General features: G+C 46.3%; 3 protein-coding genes across 5 annotated transcripts; 2 read left to right on the top strand and 1 right to left on the bottom strand.

Moving 5' to 3' along the window:
• Positions 1-493: 493 nt before the first annotated feature.
• Positions 494-7,241, top strand: LOC9629219 (mediator of RNA polymerase II transcription subunit 13). Of its 2 annotated transcripts, none has more exons than XM_024666132.1 (21): positions 494-602; positions 659-711; positions 770-882; positions 944-1,015; positions 1,083-1,170; positions 1,230-1,313; positions 1,370-1,447; positions 1,502-1,590; positions 1,655-1,733; positions 1,865-2,098; positions 2,153-2,239; positions 2,294-2,555; positions 2,605-2,850; positions 2,910-4,058; positions 4,121-4,488; positions 4,543-4,630; positions 4,687-4,765; positions 4,829-5,103; positions 5,150-6,068; positions 6,126-6,410; positions 6,470-7,241. In XM_024666132.1, the coding sequence occupies exons 1-21, from the start codon at positions 576-578 to the stop codon at positions 7,138-7,140; spliced, it is 5,346 nt and encodes a 1,781-aa protein (XP_024521900.1). In that variant the 5' UTR covers positions 494-575; the 3' UTR covers positions 7,141-7,241. The 2 variants fall into 2 exon arrangements, with proteins under 2 accessions (XP_024521900.1, XP_024521898.1); XM_024666130.1 differs by having other exon boundaries at positions 6,467-7,241.
• LOC112343151 (pentatricopeptide repeat-containing protein At4g02750-like) lies at positions 7,186-9,009 on the bottom strand. Its single transcript, XM_024666171.1, has one exon. The coding sequence runs from the start codon at positions 9,007-9,009 to the stop codon at positions 7,186-7,188; it is 1,824 nt and encodes a 607-aa protein (XP_024521939.1).
• Positions 9,010-9,145: 136 nt separating this feature from the next.
• On the top strand, positions 9,146-11,932 carry LOC9662401 (protein arginine N-methyltransferase 1.6). Of its 2 annotated transcripts, XM_024666133.1 has the most exons (14): positions 9,146-9,390; positions 9,442-9,649; positions 9,695-9,820; positions 9,871-10,026; positions 10,078-10,196; positions 10,252-10,316; positions 10,372-10,619; positions 10,681-10,899; positions 10,956-11,029; positions 11,084-11,177; positions 11,226-11,375; positions 11,432-11,506; positions 11,561-11,669; positions 11,721-11,932. In XM_024666133.1, exons 1-14 carry the CDS (start codon positions 9,197-9,199, stop codon positions 11,846-11,848), a joined length of 1,965 nt encoding a protein of 654 aa, XP_024521901.1. In that variant the 5' UTR covers positions 9,146-9,196; the 3' UTR covers positions 11,849-11,932. The 2 variants fall into 2 exon arrangements, with proteins under 2 accessions (XP_024521901.1, XP_024521902.1); XM_024666134.1 differs by lacking the exon at positions 11,721-11,932 and having other exon boundaries at positions 11,556-11,664.
• The last annotated feature ends 8,573 nt before the right edge of the window (positions 11,933-20,505 follow it).

Here is a 20,505-nt window from a genome sequence, read left to right as displayed (position 1 = left end):
AGCAAAGAGTTTGAACTAAGCTGTGTTGGTGAGAGATCAGGGAAACATCACCAGGCCCATTGCACCTTCTAGGGCGGTCCAAGGCTCTCTGAAACCAGGTCATCACTGCACAACTGCACCACAATTCTGTTCCAGACATCTGCTTCGGATGCAATCTGGTCCATATCACTCCCAGCACTCGTCGCAGAAGCTGCAAAGGGCATACCTGATTTTATCCAATGGATAAAACTCGAAGTATATGTCAAATCACCGACACCATTGCCAACAATGAAAACCCCACGAACTTTTGATTTGTCCGCAAACCATGCTTCACCCCTCTGGAGAGCAGATCTGCGGCTTCTTGCATTGCCTGATTCTGTAGCTGAGCAATCTGAACTTCATCCAAGGCACCACTGCAGCTACTGCTGCTTACGAATGGCCATCGTCATCTGGGACATAGTTATCTTGTTGAAAAAATCTTTTAAACTAGAGTGGAAGCAAATCCTCGCCGCACACGTGTCCATCACTCTAGGGTTAGGGTTAGCGCGTGGCACTGGCAGTGGCGCTGGCCAAGGCGCCACAGCAGCCCCGCGACGATGATGTTCACCAATGTCTTCCGAATTGTAAGCGCTGCTGTCGCGGTTGGAGCTGTCGTTGCTGATGAATGCCGGTTTTACAGGGCGGGTTGCAAGAAGTCTCGTGGTTTCAGCTCGTTGCGGACGATTCCCAGAGGTAAGAGTGATTAGACAAACAGGAATGTAGCCTAGTGTAACGCTTTCCTCGCGAGCAGGAAGAATCAAGAATGCAGCGAAGATAAGCTCGCTAAGCAGCTCCTCGCAGCACACATTGAGCTCCAGAATGAAGGACGACTTAGTTCATGGACTTATTCGTCACAAGACAAAGGCCAGTGAAACTCGAGGCTTGGATCCATTTACTGAGTTTCTTTCTGTGTCTTTTGCTGCAGGCCAAAAGCTCAAACTGTGGCTCTTTTTACCCGGGCGTCACATTGACAGCAGGCCGTCTCTGGATTTGAAAGGTTTTGCCAACTCCGCTCTTGTCTTGCTACTGCTCGAACTTATGCCACTTTGCTTTTCTTTTGGCAGTTTTAAAATCCGGAGTGTGGACCTGTCCCGGGACGTCGACGGAAGTGACAGCAGCCTTATGCCAAGCCCTTCGCAATCGCTTTGAAAGGTGAAGTAGTAATTTTTGTAGCTCTGGCCTTAGCTTATGCATTTGTATTCCCTGAGCAGGGCGCTGGGTGCTTTTGCTTACGTTCGTTTCGGTGATATGTTTGTCAAGTGCAAGAGATACACCGCAGATGATTCAGACTTCAGGTGGGGTTCGGTTTGGTCGCGTCTCTCTGCTCTTATGAATCCAAACTACTTGGCAGACGAACACTTCCGTCTTGTGAAGCTACGTTTTTTGCGAGTGAAGAAGGCGTGTTTCTCCACTTGCGCATTTCCAGAAGGTTAGGCTTCGTCTGTACCGCATGGGATGCTCTAACTTGGTGTTATCGATGCAGACGAATGAGGCCTTTGGCAGCGTCAGATGTTCGAGCTGTACTTACGCAGCATCTGACCTCTTCTACACCATCGATAGAGAATCCTGCTGGTATGCAACAAAAAGCGATCGGATTGTCTCATGTTCTTTTTCCTTTTATTTTGTGTTTATGTAGTCGTTGTTGCACCCTATGGTCTGACGGGATGGCTCACTGGATGCTGCCCTGGAGATCTGGTTCGACAAATATCCCAAAGGTAAAAACGAGTAGCTGCATGCTTGTGCATTGTCATTCATAGAACATTGCTGGGAATATAGATTGCAGACAATGGACTTGCTGCTATGCAGGCTGATAGAGCCAGTGCTCGAAATACTGTTGCCATTGCAGCAAGTCTGGACCTCTGAAGGACTCTAGCATCAAAAGTTCAGTCACTCCGAGGAATGGAGGATTTGCCTCTCGAAGCTGGTATGTCGAAGTTCGCATGAGGTTCCAGCTAGCCAAAGGCAAGTCTCAGCCCAAGACGGATCAGAACCAGTGGATTGAAAAGGTTTTCATTTTCCCGCCGGAAGCTGTGGTTGTTCCGACCGTGCCTCCGATCTCTGCTCGAACTTACCTCAAAAGGTATGCTTACGAGGTGGCGCCCGCGCAAAGTATATTGATTTAAATTATCGGCAGGTGCTGGCTTCGAAAGCAGGCCGGAACGCATTGGCTTGAGGACGCCTTTTCCGTAAGAAAATTTCTACCGCTTACAAATCTGGCAGGGTAAGGCTCTTTGTATCTCCTAAGGACATGCAGCTCAATGTTTATCTTGTGCAGACATAGATTACAGGCTATGGGTAAAGCTAATACTATTTGGAAGCTGAATAGCAATGGCAGCAAAAGCAGCACTAGCAGCGGTAGCGGTGGTAGCAGTATCAAAAGTAGTGACAGTAGGGGCAGCTCGGGCAGTGAAAGTGATGTGAATGATGATGGCGACTACAGGGAAGATGCAGATTCCGCCGCTACTTTGGCTGGACCAAATGGGACGATGATATCTTCGTCAGGACGCACCCCAGATGGCGATAATAAGCGTCTGCCGGTAAGCTGCTGCTACTGCCGACTTATCTATCTCTTGCGCTGCTTTTCAGGGATCAAAGCGCGGGAGAGAACACGGAAATGATATGCACAATAGTTCTAAATCTGCAAGAAGAACTAGCCCTGAGATTTCATCGTCAGCAGCAAATAATGCCGAGTCCACGAAAGGTGCACCAAGTCAGGCGGGGACACCCTGGGACTGGACCGATCAGGTTAACATCCAAAGTGATGCAGACTTTTTTGCGGAGTTCGGAGATTTTGGAGATTTCTTTGAAGGTGACGGGCTTGGTTTCGGTGAGGTATGCTGCTTCTTCTTTCGACCAGATTTTTGCCTGACGCGCACTTCGTGGCTGTGTAGCCTCCAGGGACGATGGAATCCCAATCATACATGTTCCCGTTTGACGGTGATGGGTCGAATACTCCGGGAACACAGTTTATTGAGACTTCAGATCCAATGCGACTACCGATACTGGATTTTCCTATGCTTGAGGTATTGGGTCAAGCGGAAGATTTGGAAAAGGAACAGGATACAGGCACAGTCGTCGATGAGAAGTGCGAACCAGAATCTTCACCGCCTGTTCTCGTTCCTGCCGGTCTTTCTCTAGTGGCCAAGTCCGAAGCGGCCTTGATATTTGCTTCCGAGTATGCTCCTATCGATATTACTGGTCTGGACAAGCTGGACAGAAAACCTGCATACAAACCAGATGCAAGAAAGGAAACTTCAGCTTCTCAGTCCGCAAGCTATGTTTATGGAGCGACTCCTCCACCGACGCCAAAGCTAGACTCGTACGAACGTAAAGCGCACTCTAGATGGCGGACCGAGTTTGAAGAACGGAAAAATGTAGCAGTTAACAATTTCGGCAACTTAAAGTATGGTGAAACATCGCCTACGGACAATACTCTGGTTGCGAAGACTGGTAACTCCCATCGAATACAAGGGCCACTGGCTGCTACACTTGCAACGGAGTTGGAATGTGCAATGTTTCAACTTCAACTCCACAGCGTCAAAGGATTCGCGTACTGTGCTCATCCTAACGAACATGCCAAGCTTACAGAGTCGTCTCATAAGGAATGCACTTCTGAAATAACGGACTCGTCAGATGCCTGTGACAGCTTACGACGCAAGCCTGATCGGAAGAAAGTTCCTGAAAGAATTGCTGGAGATACGGATGACTTATCTCACGATGGGCCTCGGCCAGTTGAGGTTGGCGTATGGCGTCCAGTTGGTTTACCAAAGCCGCAGCAAAGGCCTCCGGATGGTGGCCGCGGAGCGGTTTCCAATATAGCATCTCCAGAGGTTGGCACTCCGTCTGAAATAAGCGACGCGGCCATGCAGGACATCGTCGACTTGATACCGCTTTTAGTTCAACAAGCAGCTTGTTGCAATGACATATCTCTGAATGGGGAGCATGGAGATGGTGCATTAGCTTGGCTGACTTTACAGCAGAAGCTAAGTCAACAGGATCTGAGCTGGACAAGTGATGTGTGTGATCCTTCTATCACCGAGGTGAGTGTCTGTTTTTTTTTTTCTTCATTCAATACCAAGCTTTCTGCGGTGGTGGTGTGCAGATTTCTCCTGCTACAGTAGCAAGCATTCTTCAGTCAGATATGCGTCAGGCTGTGGGTGTTGCGTTTAGTGATATCAATGCGGCTGGTCCGTTGAGCTTGGCTGAGTGGTGTCGGGGTAAGACTCCGACAGACAATCATTCAGGACCATCTGACTCTAAGGACCTTGTCAGCAGTATAACCGGCGAGCCTATTACGCCTCCGCAATCGGCGAAGGTAGTGTCTTTGCAGGATCTGGATAATCATGCTCCGGAATTTCGTAGGAGTGGTCGAGAGGCTGAGGATGCTGCTCAGAGAAGGTTGTGTGTTGATGATGCTGAAAGTCAAGCATTATCATACGCGATGCTTCCAGTGCCTACTCTTCTCGTCGGGTATTTCTCTCTTTTGCCATTTCATTGCTGTCCTAAATAGTGTCTTCGTCTCAGATATCAAGAAGATTGGTTAAGAACGGCTCCAAGGTCTCTGCGGTACTGGGAAAAAGCTCCTTTCGAACCGTATGGCTACCCGAAATCTGTAAGGCTTACTTTTCATTTGCTAAGTCTTCCAAATTCACTGACTCGTTTTCGAAGGTTACATACTACGTTATTTGCGCTGGTTTGGATCCTTTGCTGTGTTCCGCACTTGAGTTTTTTCAGCAACTCAGTAGTGGTAAGTCTTCAATGCCACCATTGTTGGGATTCCCCTCATTTTTTATTTTTTTTATTTGTGCAGTTTATGAAGCATGCAAGCTTGGAGCACACATTCCAGCAAATGTCACGGCACAAACTGTCAGCAAACGCTTGCTACCTGGATTCGTTCCAGTAGATTTTCCTTCCAAGCTTAAAGGAAGTTCCTCATCTATTAATCTGGCAAACGACTACATAACGGCTATGGATAATGGCTGGGATGTCTCCGAATTTCGAAAGTCTCTTCGAAAAGCGTGCAAATCCCTCAACCTCGGCAATTCTGTATCCCTGGAGGCTGATCATGAAAACAGCCCCAGCACGGTATGCGATGGCCACGTTGTATGTATTTTCTAACACACAAGTGCAGGTTCTTTACGTTGTAAGTCCTTCGTCGGAGCCCTCCATGGTTTTGCAAACGCTGATGGAGACCTGTCAGAGCATTGGACCGAACTTAAACATCAAAAAGGCTTCAGGGAAAAATTCAATGGAGGATGGAAAGCAACCAGTTGCCGGATTTTCTATCGGAAGGCTAGCCTTGCAAGTGGTAACTCCCGAAACGGTGATAAGGTTGAGTAGCTCGCCTGCAGCCGGGCTTGACATCCTGAAGGAGCTATCATTTGCAGTATACAACAAGCTGCGTCGTATACCATACAAAGCTGCTGAAGATACGCAACAATATGGCTTTGCATCTAAATCCCGTATGGGTTTGCAGAGCAATACTGCGATGACATGGAAAGACTGTCGGAATGTCTCATTACTGGACACTGGAAACTTACGCTGGGACAAGTCATGGTCTTCTTCCAGGCTATTGGAAACGTCTGCTTCCGGTCCGCCAGCACCATTCCGACTCTTATACGAGCCTCTGTTTATTCTCGCGGATGGTTGTATATTGGACCACTCTATGGGACAACTGACCAAAGCCAGAACAGAAGAGGTTTCGACACAGAGTTTTGGGATACCAGACACTGGCAGTGTAGCGGACGGGGTCTCCAGGACTAGCAGCCAGCCACTCTCTTTTCACTGCTGTTATTCGTGGACGAGCAACTGGCTGTGGCTGATCGCCGTCTGGATAGATTCCCAAGGGAAGATGCTGGACGTGAACGTATTTCCTAGTCCCCGGTGCACGCAGGATAAGGATGACTGCTCCAAAGAACTCTGTCAGCTCTTTAGTCAGGTAATGCAACAGGGTCAGCAGCTCTTGGCAACCATGTCTCGAACGGCAGGCAACAGGGGCCACACAGTTACCGTCACCCGTATGGGTGATCTGTATGAAACCGAGTACCAAGGTATGATCAAGTTATACTTTTTCTTATCAAGCTAACTGATCCTCGACCATGCTCCAGAATGGCAACGCGTGTTTATGAACATCGCGGGAGATGAATCCAGAGTATGGCCCGTGGTGATTCGTCCGGACAGCGGCGGTGATGCTAGCTCTTTGTCCCAGCAGAGAAATGTGAGCGCAGTCGTGGGATTTCCATCGTCTCCAGGTTCGTCGTCGTCTTTTGTTTCGCGCGGCTTACTCCCAAAGCCGGAGATCAACTTCCATGCTGGGAAGCTTGCCGGTGTGACCTTGGCAACGGTGTCTGGTGACGAATCATTGCAGGTGCTGAGCCTCGCCGAATCTGCTGGTAAGCTGGAATTTCCTTCGTATCCAACTATTCGCTGACTGAAGTTTTCATTCCAGCAGCTTCGACATGGTCCGTAGCCAGCTCGAGTGGACTAGCCTCCGGTTTTGGCATGGCAAAAACAATCGCTTCTCTTAACGGGGCTTACCTCTTCATTCCCGCTCACGGTTTACGCTCGCTCTCCTCGTCAGACTCGGTGGCTAGCAACAAAGTCAACGTCCCGGCATTTGGACAGTGGATCCAGAGCAGAGGCTCCGTCTCTCCCGTTGCATCCGGCTATGTCATCTCCGGCCCGACCACAGCTCTACGAGCCGAGGTTGCTCAAGTTTCCATGGAGGAGGAATGGCCGAGCACGCTCCAGATCGGTCTCGTAGCACACTTTGGCTCCTCCAAGGCTCGGCAGGAGACGCAAGGAATGCGTCTGGGTGGGAATGGCTTGTGTGACAACGCCGGTAGTAGCAGCAACACTAGCGGGAGCAGTGCCAGCACAGGAAAGCAAGGGAGCAGCAGCGGCATCAAGCAGCAAATCCGCTACGTTCTAGAGCAACTTGGAGCCGAGTTTTATGGCCTGTCATGGCTGACCATCAGTCCCATGTATCTCCACCGCCGCCGACCGCTGCCTTACCACTGCGACGTAGCGCAGCGGCTGGAGAAGCTACTGGGTTACATGGAGGCGGCGGCGGAGCTATCGCCCACTGCTACCACGGCCACCGCCGCCGCCACCGCTAGCTAGAGACACTACCTGTACGATGATTAACTATGTACATATGGGCTTCTTTTACCGGTTGACAAGTGTAGACAGCAATACGTATGCTCCTCCCTCGTTTGGATTCATACTCAATACCATATTTGCTGCACGTCCACCATTCTGTAAGACTCTATGGCTTTTGCACGCCCCAAGCAAGCTAGTCCACTCCAAAACATCTGGAAAGTATGGCATGTTTGCAATGAGCTCTTCTGCCTCGTTCAGGTGTCCTGACCGGCCCAACAGATCCACAAAGCATCTATAGTGCTGCTTGCTTGGCTCCATGCCATAGTCTGCTACAACTGAAGCAAAGCACTGCCTTCCTCGCCTCACGTTTCCAGTATGGCTGCACGCCACAAGACCCAAAACAAAGCACGTCAAGTCGGGGAGGTGGAGCATCTTGAGCGAATCAAACAGTTCCAATGCCTCAAGTGATCTACCCGCATGAGCTAGGGCTGCCAGCATCGCAGCATATGAAATCAGGTCAGGCTCGGGAATCTGGGCCAGCAGCTTCAAAGCTCTGTCCAAATGCCCATTCACGGCATATGCTGTCAACAGGGTATTCCATGTAGCTGATTCGTGTTGGGGGACACTTACAAACATCCTAATGGCCTTGGCCAGATGCCCATGATGAGAGTATGCTGAAAGCATTGTGTTCCATGACAGCAGATCCTGCTCTGGCATGGAGTTGAAGTGTTGCTCCATCTCCACCATTTCATACACCCCGCTCTTGCTTTTCAAGAGTAGCATTGTGGTCCACGAGACGAGGTCGCGCTGTGGCATCTCTTCAAACAAGCACGTAGACTCCTCTATGCAATTGTGGCAGGCATATGCCGCAAGCATTGAGTTCCAGGATACAATGTCCCTGAAAGCCATTTTGGTAAACACAAGCATGGCAGATTCAACCAGGCCGCTTTCTGAGAATGCAGCAATCATTGTGTTGGACGATAAGACGTTGTGATATGGCATGTCTTTGAAAATCTCTTTAGCTTCTTCAAGATGCCGTGACTGGGCATATACTGCTAAAATGGCATTATACGAGGCAAGGTTGCGCTGTGACATCTTTCTAAACATCTCTTGTGACCCGACTGTATTGCCTGCCTCGCCCAAACCATAAATCAGGGCATTCCACGACACAAGATCCCATTCAGGCATGCTGTCGAAAATCTCCAAACAACGATGCCCTTGCTTGTTTTGGGCATGTGCAACAAGCATTACATTCCAGCACACGATGTCGATCTGAGGGGCCTCCAGAAAGATAAGCTCAGATTCCTGTAAATACCCTTCTTGGGCATACAGTGCCATGATTGTTGTCCATGAAACCAGGTTCCTTTCTGGCATCTCTTCAAGGAAGTTTGCAGATTCCTCTAGACGACCGGCTCGGGCATATGCTGCGAGCATCCCATTCCACGTCGCCACATTCCGCAAAGGAATGCTGCCAAACAGCTGCTGGGAGAGATCCAGGCGTCCATTCTCAGAGCATGCACTGATCATGGCATTCCACGAAACAATGTCTCTCTCTGGCATTTTCTCAAAGATCTCAATCGCAGACTCTACCTCTCCACTCTGGGCATACATGCTGATCATCGTTGTGTACGTCACCTCGTTTCTAGCGGGCATTCCCTCGAACATCTCCACACACTCTTTCATATGCCCAGTTCGGGCATATCCAGCCAAGAGCACATTCCAAGGAATGACGCTCTTGTGAGGCATTGTCGCAAAGATTCTCTGGGCTTCCTCCAAAAGCCCGTTCCGCACGTAGGCAATGAGCAGGAGATCCCAGGAGAAGGAATCTTTCCTGTGGAGCGAGTCAAAGACGCGGCGGGCATTAGAGACACTAGAACACCTCCCATACATCTCGATCAGCTTGTTGCAAAGGAAGATGTCGTTGCTCGGATCTTTGAGGATGGATTGGATCCTGGAGTGAGCTTGGAGCGCTTGAGAGGGAGTTGCAGAGCTTTGGATGAACTCCAAGCACTCCTGCCTCCTAGTTTTGTAGTGATTCATTCATTTACTATCTTGAGTTTAGGGTTTTAGCGAGGGAATGCTCCAGCAGCGCGTGAATGCGCTCACGGGCGAGAGCGAATGGATTCTCGTCAGCGATGGAGACGATGGCGATGCGAGCGATGCTTTGGCGGAGAGCTTGTACCTTGATATGCTGAATGATCGTGCCAGGAACACGGCATTCTCTTCCGCAATCGCGAAGCTCGGCCGCCACGGCCATGTCCTTGACATTGGGTAAGGTTAGAGATCCTTCTTTGCTGAGCTAGATAGATGCATTCTTGGCAGTGCTGGGAGTGGGCTCTTGTCGATGATGGCTTGGCGGGCAATGGAAAAGCAGTGCCAGGTGACTGCTTGCGAATCGTTTCTTCCAATGTACAAGCTGGCTCGCAAAGTTTGCCGAGACAATGGGACGATGGGAGCGATCAAGCTGCTCCATATGCGCTCGGATGAGATCAAAGTCGGGGTGGACATCTCCAGCAGAGCCGATGCATTGGTACGTTCTTCTTCCGCTGGACTCTTCTACTAAGTATCTCTCCAGGTGTGTGAGATTTTAGACTCGGAGTTGCTTGGAGAAGGAATAATTCCAAGCTTGAGGCACGCTCACAAGCATTTACTCCAGCCTAATGCTGCAACAGTGCCATATCGAGCTACTGTGTATGCGCAGGTATTGTAAAGTCTCTTTTCCAATCGATGGAGTTTACAACTTTTTCTTAGCTGGTCGAGTGCGACTTTCTGTGGAGATTTCACGACCTTCAAGGAGTAGAAGCTCAGCTGCAGGACGGAATGGCTTTTTCTCCCGAGGATTTCTACTCTTATTTCAAGCACAGACAACATGCGTTTCACGTAGATGAAATCCCCGGTATCAAGCTGGTAATTTAGTAGAGTTCTCTTACAAGTTACCAAAAACCCGTGGTGTTGCAGCTTTCTGAGCCGTTTGAAGCTTTCACTCTTGACTTTTATAGAGCTCCAGATGTGTGTGGACAATTTACTCGAGCCGTGCATGTCAACATGTCTGGGACTGCTCACGCAATAGTTTCATGGTACGAAACTTGCTCAGATTCGCTTTCGCTTTCCTCTCTGATTGAACTTGACAAGGTGGGTGCTGCAGCTTGACAAAGATGGCTTGATTTGCTACTCAACTGCTCCTCGTTGGGTCAAAGGTTTGTTTTCCTGTTTGATTCTTTTAGTAGCTCCTTCTAAGAGGGTAATTCTCAGGAGCAAGTGATTGGTGTGACCATTGGAAACAATGTGTCTGGTTTCTTCCTGGACAAGGTATTTCGGTGGAGCAGCACTCAGAGCTTTGCCTCGTAGTCAGCCACGATGAAACCTCAGTGCGGTATGACATCAATGGTGGTGGACGCTGCAATAGTTTTGCGTCTGGTTTCAAGCTGAGCCCACAAAGGTGTTGCATGCTTGGGGACGGTAGCAGGCGTTCTATCATACGTTCTGCCATTCAGAAAGCTGTAAGTAAGTTCCCTTTGAATCTGTTCTTGCTCATTTTTTTCTTTTTTCTTTTATGTCCAGCTTGGAGAGCGAGAAGTTGGAAACTGTCTCATTCTGGATGACGGTCTGATGAGCGCCGTGTGTGCTCTATCTACAGTACATGGATCCTGCCATGTGGCTGGGTTGTTCCCAGGCTGTAGAAGAGATGGCTTGAAGTACTTGGCGAGCGTCGCGAGCAAGTTGTCTATAATACACAAAGATGTCAAGCATCTCACCAGGGACGATTTCAAGGGACATAAAGTATACAGTCTTGCAAGTCCATTGGATATTGACGGGTTTCTTTCTTTTCGCAACAGGTGGATGTTCTTTTAGCAGAGCCTTATTATGCCACGTACGAGCATGCGTTGCCGTGGAAGCAGCTGCGGTTTTGGTTAGTTTTCGTTTTCTTATGAGTTGGAAGTCGTTTAAAGCAGTGAGATTCCAGGTACGAGAGAACGACGCTAAGTCCGTTGCTATCAGAGAATCCTATTATAGTTCCTTGCCTTGGAATTCTCTATGGGATGGCTTGTTATCTTCCTGTAAGTTTTTTTGAGACGTCAAAAGGATTTCACTTTTTGTAAAAACAGGATTTGTGGCAAAGCCGTTGTTGCCTTGAAGGCGTTGAAGGGTTTGACCACAGCTCAGTTAATTCAATGCTTGGAGCATGTGGAAACCTTCCAGATGGCCAAGACAGTCCAATTTTACCATTTTCAATATGGCAATGTGGACGACATGAGGTTTGTATTTTTTACGTGAAACAAGGGGCTTAACTCGAATTTTGTGTTGTGGTCAGTCATTGACAAAACCGTTTCCACTGCTCGAGTTCAACATGCGTGAGGAAATTCACAGTCTAAGTGTATTTGCAAAGGTTAGTCATTTTAGGTGGCATGGCACCACTGACCGTTTTCGGCATTTAGCACAGGTTACCTTTGTAAAGAGTGGACTTTGCCATGGAGTTGTCCTGTGGATGGACTGGGTGATGGATCCCGAGAACAAAGATTTGGTACTTTCAACGGGACATGTAAATCCAAGTGAGTAAGATCTCATCTCAACGAGTTTGTTCCTGACTAGTCATTTTTTAGGCGGCAGCTGGTGCTGGAAGCAGGGTGTCAAGCTTTTCCGAACACCACTGCAAGTCACTGAGACTTTAGAGCTCAATGCGTCCTTCAATTCACAGAGTGGAGAGATCAGCGTCACTCAGATGGTGTGAAGTCACAAATATCGACTCTTTTGCATTTTGGAAAGATGAAAATCAATATTAAACAAATGTAAGTAAAGTTCATAGTTCTTCGTTTCTTCATCCTTCAAGCAGATGGTGTCAATGCATGGTAACTTCCGCCACCTCTCAATTGCTGAGTTATACACCACCAAAATCCTGTCTGCGTTGTCCACTTTCACTTCTCCCTCGTCATCGTCGTTGTGAACCAGCATTGAACGCCCGAAACCCATATCCCACAAACTTCCTGGGGACCTCAAGGATCCGGCACTGCGCCCGAGAATGGGAGCGCTCTCAAAAGTCGAGCATCTTGCCGTTACAGGTCACAAAATGGTGAGGGTCAATGTCATCACCCAAAGTCCTCTCGTTCGACGACTCCTCCGAGAAGAAGTCCACATCGCCACGGCCTGCCAAACACTGCGCAGCGCAAGGAGCAGATCTTGCTGGAAATAATATCTGGACTCCTGACCCAAGCGAACAATCTTAAAATCTTGAAAGTCTTGAAGGACGCAGTGCCATTACCGTGGTTTTACCATGTGCCACGTGTTCGTTACGCGTACTTTCCCTTGGTAGAGATCTTGTGCTTCCAGAAATGATAAACCTAAAGTTCGGACTGCCACTCCCGTGTAAGGGGCTAGAATTGCAATGTGATGATGGATCTCTAGCTCTAAACTCTCCACAACTTTTCTTAGTTTTTAACTTTCCTCTTTTCCGGTTCAAATCTCGTGGCTGCTGACTTGCATTTAAAAGCTTATAGCTCCAACCAAACACAACGGGATCAAGGAGTTCTGCATCTAGGCCAATCAATTCCATGCACTCTCTCATGAGGATTTGGATATTGATCCTCTCGAATCTAACACTGATATATTGAAGGTGTACGAACTTTTGCTTGCTCTCCATTCCTTCTTTGACCTAGAGCACAACATGAGATGATTAAGAGCATCATTTCCTCAATCTGTCCGGTGAACGGTGACTGCGTCTTTCAATTCACAGAAGTCAATGTAAGTCAATCAATAAAAATCGTCTGCCATTGACAAGCTCAATTTTGGCAAGATAGGCATCCGTCTGAAGCCATAGATATTGATTCTAAAAAAACATCAAACAATGTAAATTCGAGTTCATGCCATCTTTTTTCGCTTCAAGTTCTTAGCTTCTTCATCTATCAAGCAGATGGTGTTGTTAGGCCTGAAGTAAACAGCTTCACACGCATGCTCGTTATATATGGTAGTTTCTGCCACTCTGAGTTATACACTGGTACCAAAATCCTGTCATCGCCAACTTCCTCTTCTTCCTCCTGCTTCTCATCTGGAACCGTGTTTGCCCCTCCCTCTTGCTTGCTCTTCTCTTCCTGATCTTCCTCCTCCTCTTCCTCTGCCTCTTCTTCATCGACGTTGTAAGGGAGTTCCAGCACCACCACTCCGTCCACAACATTACACGCCTGAAACCATATCCGTTTCCCTCCCCCGCAAACTTCTTGGGGACATCAGAGATCCAGTCCTGCGCCCGAGAATGGCAGCGCTGTCTCACTTTCAGGATGCGGTCAAAGTGCCAGAAGTCGAGTATCTTGCCATTGCACGCCACAAACTGGTGGTGGTCGCTGTCATCAACCAGAGGCGTCTTGTTTCCCTTCTCCGAGAAGAAGGATCCGGCATCCACATCTCTCCTTGTCGGCCTCCCAGACACTGCGCAGCGCATCCTGGTGACTCCATGGCATGCACGTCGAAATCCTTGAACACGCTGTTGCGAGTCCTGCTCCACTCGTTATTCCCCCTCGAGTCGTAAACTTGGACCTTGACAGCATATCTTGCCGATTATGTTTCCATAACGGCACCCAAGTTCATGGAGTAGCGAACATTCTTAAAGTAGTGAAGCTCGCCACTTGAAGGAACAGTGCCAATAGTAACGCATCCTCCATATCACTCACCATGTGCCATGTGTTCGTTACCGGCTTGCCAACAGCGTGCGTTTGCACAAGTGAACAATCGCCAACTGCAAAGTTGGCAAGGACGCATCCCCAGTCCAAATAAATACACTAGTAACATAAAAAGGCAAGGTTGGGCTAGCCAAATCCTTAAACAGGGCAGGGCAAAGCCAGGGAGATGAAGATGCTGAGCCTAGACGACTCCATAGACGATCACCTGAAGTGGGCATTTCCAAAAGCTCAAATGAGCTCCTCCATTGAGGCTTGCGTGAAGGCGCTGGAGGAAGATACGATTTCCACGCTGAAGGACCTCAGGGACTATGATTACTCGAGTTTCCCGGGGAAATACGCTTTCAAAAGGCACTTAGGTATGCTCTCGTTGCTCTCTTCTCTTGTTGCACCTACACTGGCTTGTTTTCGTGCAGCTTGCATCGTCCCCCTTGTAACTACTTGGAGCGAAGCTGTCCAGGTTGGCTCATGCCTTCGCGATTGGTGGCTGCCGTTGAAGGACGACCCTAGCTACCTCTGGAACGAGCGTGAGGCTTACAGACTTCTCTGGCTTGGTGCAATACCTCCCAAGGAGCAAACTTGGTGGAGTTGCGGACAGCAGCAGGTCTACTTGTTCATAGGACGGACCATAAGCCATTCTGTCTACGAGGGCATCTGCGGCTTGGAGGGCGAGACTTATCTGCGGCTGGTGGGTGCAAAGGGATCCGGGAAGACGTTAGTGGTTGCATCAGTTTGCAGCCACATCCAACAGGCTGGGCTGAAGCAGATAGTTTATCTGGACGCAAAATCATACATACATGAGCCCCTGCCCACCTTGCGGGGGGCCTTGCTGCTGGCATTCTACGGGAAGGAGAAGATTTGGCTAGATATTCTCAAGGAGAAAACCTTGCCTGAGCTGGAAAACTGGTGTCGTTACAGTGGCGGCGACAAACTGGTCTTTGTGGTTGATGACTGGGAGTCGCTGCATGTCAAGAATGCTGTGGAGGACCCAGACGCGGCCAAAAAGTCTGAGGCAAAGCAGAGTATACTACGGGCTCGGCAACGGCATCCGCTGGTTGTAGTTGCTTCGGTGAACAGCAAAGAGCATCTATTCAGACTGACAGACGACAGGGAGGCGCTGGTGGATATCACAAGCAGGCTTGAGCTTGATGGGCCTTTCAGCGATCAAGAGCTTATGACGTGGCTGGGGATAACGAAATTACCGATAGAACGACAGCAGGACATGGAATTCCTCACTGGAGGAATGCCACGGCTACTGAACTACTTTAAGGTGTCACTGTGGGATGTTGAGAAGTACCTGACACATATTCATCTACCATATACCAGCAAGCTTTGGAGCGAGCTGATTAAGAAGCTGAACACAGTGGAGGAGTTGGAAGCAGCCTCTAGATTGATTCTCCAGGGAAACTTGAAAGCCGAGCTGGAGCACGTGAACCAGACGTGTTTTTTCACTGAAGGAACGGAGCTTAGCTTCCTCTGCCCCTATCTGCAGGTTGAGGCAAAGAGGCTGCTCTTAGCAAGATACAGGGAGGTGGAAGCCGCTTTAGCCACACTGGATATCAAGGAGTGGGTCAACGTGGTTAAACTGGATCTGATAAGGCAGCAGACTCCCCAGCGTACCCCCCGTATAGGCTGGAATATGGAAGGGCTTCTGATTGACGTAATGCAGTACCAGGGGCGAGTCTTCATGGGAGATGACACTACTGCCTTCAAACACGTCATGCAGTATCCCAAGGGTGGGGAAAAGCAGACCTGCCTGTGTTTGCAAGGTCAAGATAGGGAGCTTGAAGAAGGCGTACTTCTGGTTCCCAAGGCGTACAACGAGAAAGCGATCGATCTCCTGTTGGTGAAGGTGAGAAACGGCACTACACTGATTTTCTACGCCTTGCAGATTTCCGTTGCGAAATGGAAGCTGAAATCTAAGAAGAAGTCGCACCTAGTTTGGAAGTCCGTGGTTCTACCTGCTTGGAAGGAGGCCATGACCGGCTACAGCGAGTATGAGGTTCGATACTACTATATAATGCCGGAGAACATCAAGCAAACTGACTTGCCGCCTGATGAGCAAGATGAGGAAATCGTCCCCATAGTCGATGTACAGTTCAAGAAGCTCTCTGACGTCCGCGATGATCTCGGCTACTTTGACCAGCGGCTCATGTTGGTAGAACCTACCATCCTGCAGTCGCGAGTGATGGACTATTGCATGGGCAGAAACCGTGACGACTACACACCTTGCAGAAACTGGGTTGAAAAGGGTGGCTACTGTAAGCTTCACGTGCAGTAAGTATGGCGTTTCTTGTGCTTTTTTGCACTTAACTTGCTTTGTTTTCACTTGCAGGAAAGACGAAGGGCCCCAGCCCCATTTCAAGAAGCGACGGCTCGAGTCAGTTGGGCGCAGTGTGCCTAAGTAGATGTTTCTGGATTTCAAAACTAACTGCTTAAGACAGGTGGATGCTAATTAGAATGTTCTGGCGAGTGTGATACCGTCGGTTTGGAACCACTCAGTCGCCTCAAATTGACCTACACGACGTTTGCAGTTGGCAGAGAAAGGTATCAAAGCTGAGTTTCTTCAAGTTCTAAATTTAAGAGATCCATCAGGATATTCCTCTACAGTTTAGGTTGAACAACAAAGTTAAAAAGAAGGGAATGTTGCCCTTTCTTTGAAGCATTTAAATGTGTTTAATAATATTCTTATAAACTTTACAATAGAGAGTGGTTTTTAGAGAGATTTCACAGCTTGCTAATGGTAATATGGTGGCTCTAATCTTGTGTGCATGACTGGCTTAAATATATGTCCCAAAACAATTAAATTGCCAAAAGGCCCATACTAAACTAAAGGAATGCATTATAAATAGAAATTTATATTCTAGATGGACTAGTAAATGATGCAATATGAGAATTAAAATATTACACACAATATGATATATAAAATGTAATATAGGTAAGAAAATAAAAGAGAGCTGAAATATCAAAGCATTATAATTTTAATATATAGACTGAATCTAAATACTAATACAATTGTGGGGTAAAAGCCCAAAGCAAGTGCTTAAAAGCAACTTTCACTCCCGGAAGAAAAATTAGTTATAGTGCTCTTGGCTCATATGGAATGATACCCCATTTAAGTATTATATAGGAATAAAGGTATTTATATTAGGTTGTTAGGTTATAGTGTTTCCCTCTAAAGTTCTAAAACAAGAGATGCACCCAAAAATTAGGATTTAAAAGGTTTTATAATAAAATTTTATTATACTAAGGGATGTTAGAAATTTAGAGGATTAGTGTGTTTGGCTGCTTGTGTATGTGGGGAGTATAGCTGAACTTAAATCCTTGGATAGATAAGTAACACCCCATTATTTCTGCAGTGAGTTATTGAATTTAAGTAGGACCAAATAGGAGTTAATACAATAGGCGAGAACCTTGGTAAGAAAACTTAATTAATGTCAATGCAAAGGTGATCGATATATATGAAGTAAGCTAACAAATTAGAAAAGGAAAATTTGTGGCTTACATGAAGAAAAAACAATAAAAATAACAGATATAATTGATATGAACAAAAACACAAAATTTTGCTTATATATCATTACAAAAAGTACAAGATATAATGGATTATATTAAATTAAACTATTAGAATATAAATATATAAAATTTGTAGATAGTATACAAAATGAAATAAAATGATTACAAGATGAACCATTATGGAATCTAGAAAAAATAAGTGTAGCTTATTTCTTGCAACTATAACTCATTTCTTACAATTGTGGCTCATTTGTCATAGTTGTAATTTAGTTCTTGTGTTTTCTTACAACTTGGAGATGTAATGTGCCCTAATGTAAACACCAATTGATTGTGCATCATATTTCTTGCAGATGGTGCCCTAATCTAGTACAATAGCAATTACAATCAATTAGAGTGTGGCAACGAGTGTGATTAAAGTGCGGTGATAAGTGTGATTGGAGTGCAATTTTGATTGTATTGTGGTGGCAAGTTTGATCAATTGGATCGCAAAGGCAAACAAACTTTAGGTGTTTAGGGTATTGAGCATGGTAGTTTTTTTCATTGTAACAATTTGTTACATTACAAACTGATAGTGTATGTCTTGGGTTTTTTCTTTTAGCTTAAGTATAATGAGTGTTGTAGTGATTGTGTTATGGTGCATTACAATGCAACAGTTACACGTAAGTAAATTACCAATTTATGCCCATTCCTCTCTAATGTATATGCATTTTTTATTTGAGATTTTTCTTTCCATGGTTGAGGAGCTATAACACATGTGATCATGGGATGAAATTTAAATTTATTGTCACTATGGATTTTTGGAATCTTAAGGAATAAATGGGGATAAAATAACTACTAAAAGCTTTCTCATCAAACAATTATCCCTTTTTTAATTGGCTCAAGGGAAAAGAGATAAAGTGTACTATAGGAGTTGAGAGTTTTGCACTAGTATAAACAATGTATATTTGGGTACATGTCTACAATGTGGCAGTTTGCTAACTTGTTAGGCCCAGACACTTGTATTACTTCTGAGTCCTACTGATATATTTTGAATTTTGAAATATATATGAAGTTATTCATCTCATTTCTTTTGCAAAGCATCAAGAAATTAGGCATTGCTATGCTAACTAAGGATAATGGGATGGTCTACATATTTATGCTTTTATGTGTGTGTGTGTTTTTCTTTCTAAGAGAAAGATTCATATTCTATTAGAATAGGCACTAAGAGTGTAGCTTAGTGGCAATATTTGTTGAGGTGTAGACTCAAGATTGAAGACCATGTTATCCTCCTTTCTCCTGACATAGCGAGTGTGTTGTGTGGGGGTTTCTACACAACCCTCATCTATTGCAAATTGTGGAGCCAACAACATAAGTAGAGGATAATGCTATGGAGGAAGGTGAAAAGGGAGTGGCAGAAGAGCATCCTATTGTTGAGGAGATTGTAGAAAAAGTAGTGTTGGATCCTAAGAATGTAGAGAAAGCAACTCTACAAGTGCAAGATGCCACACTTGACAAGGTTTATATTGCTACGAATGATGCAATGATCATCTATACTTAATAGATATCCTTTGTTTCTTTTTAGATTTTTTTTTCTCCTCCTCCATTACAAGTCATGAGGAGAGCAACACAAGTAGAGCTATAGAGGAAAGGTGAAGAGGGAGTGGCAGAAGAGCATTCTACTATCATGGAGATTGCAGTGTTGCAAAAGAATTGCAAAGAAAGCAATTCTACAAGCGCAAGATACTGTACCTAATGGAGTTTGTATCATTACGAATGGTGTAATATTCATTTATGACATGTAAGTTTAGTAGATATCCTTTGTTTCTTTTTGGAATTTTTTCTTTACAAAGCACTTCATATGGGCCCAAGGTGATGGTGGAGGAGGCTTTAGTTGAGGTTCCCTCAGCCAGCGAGCTAGTGGCTCCATATGATGAGGAGGATGCTTTAGCTAGCGAGGGGAATGCTCCTCACTATGTAATGGTTACAAGTGAGGAGGTGGAGGTGCCATATGACAGTGGCTCCTTGTGACTTACTAGTTCTAAGTGAGGAGGTAGAGGCACTATGTGACATTTTCCATGAGATGCTAGCCCCCTTATGAGCATGATGATCTATGAAAACTTGCTTATAAGTAAGGAAAAGAGGACTTAGGACCAAATTTTTGTAACTTTAACCTACAAATCAAGGTGGTGAGTAACCTCAACAGTTCACAAATGTATGTAAAGTCTTTGTGCAAATGTATAAATGCTTTATTGCTTTGAAGGATCCATTAATTTGCCCATACTAACTCACCCTGGATTGTTGATTAATGTTATGTGGCCCTTTAATCAATCAATAGGCTGGGTGTGATCGATCAATCAATCGCTAAACCCATTGATCAATCACAGCCCATTGATTGACTCATCATGCGGCAATGCTAAGTGTGGCAAGCTCAAGGAGCAGTGATGGATCCATACCCTAACCACAGTTGCTTGCCATTGGACGTAGGTTATCCATTACGACAAGATTTGTGTGTGCATGACACTTGTGTGTGCTCAAACCTGAATTTTTTGGAGTGTAATGTGGCTGTTAAAAGTGATTTTGTCTTGTGGGCCATTGCACAAGTTGCAATCAAGCCCTTATGAGCACCCTGGACGTCCCACAAGACAAAACTCTCAAACTCCAATCCATAGATAAACCTAAAGTACCGGATTGAATGCTCCAGTACGTTTCACATCCTCTCTGCCTGATCGATTAGCCGGATGGTATCGTCTTGAGCTTCAGGAGTTGATCACCTCCACAAAACAAACGCTCAATGAAACAAGTACACGCAGACTTGGACTCTGTTCTTCTCCAGACGATTGCCTCCGTGCTTGCGAGTGTCCATACTGGAATGGAAGGGAAAGTCTTTGTTTCTTTCTTGTATGGACTATCCTTGAGTAGAATGGAGGGCATTTGAGCTTGTGGAAAGAGAGATTCACATTCCATTTCCCTCTTCATTTTTTCAACTTTTCTCTCATAACCGGAAGTCCCCACCCCATGAAACTTGTGGAGTTCTCCCAAATGTTGGTCAAATCCAACGAGAGAACGACGCAAAGTCTATTGTTATCCCGTGGAAGTTACACGTCACAAGGATGAGTTTCCCTTTTTCTGAATCCATACAGCCAATCTTATGATCTATCGATCTTTCATGTGTGAGCATGAGACTGACGTATCGTTTTCTCGATTTGGCAATGGGAGCAGCACGAGGTAA

This window comes from Selaginella moellendorffii, unplaced genomic scaffold (genome assembly GCF_000143415.4).
Source record: "Selaginella moellendorffii unplaced genomic scaffold, v1.0 SELMOscaffold_136, whole genome shotgun sequence".
Classification (NCBI taxonomy): Eukaryota; Viridiplantae; Streptophyta; class Lycopodiopsida; order Selaginellales; family Selaginellaceae; genus Selaginella; species Selaginella moellendorffii.
Note: the sequence above shows the minus strand (reverse complement) of the source record. Positions and strands in the feature narration are given on the sequence as shown.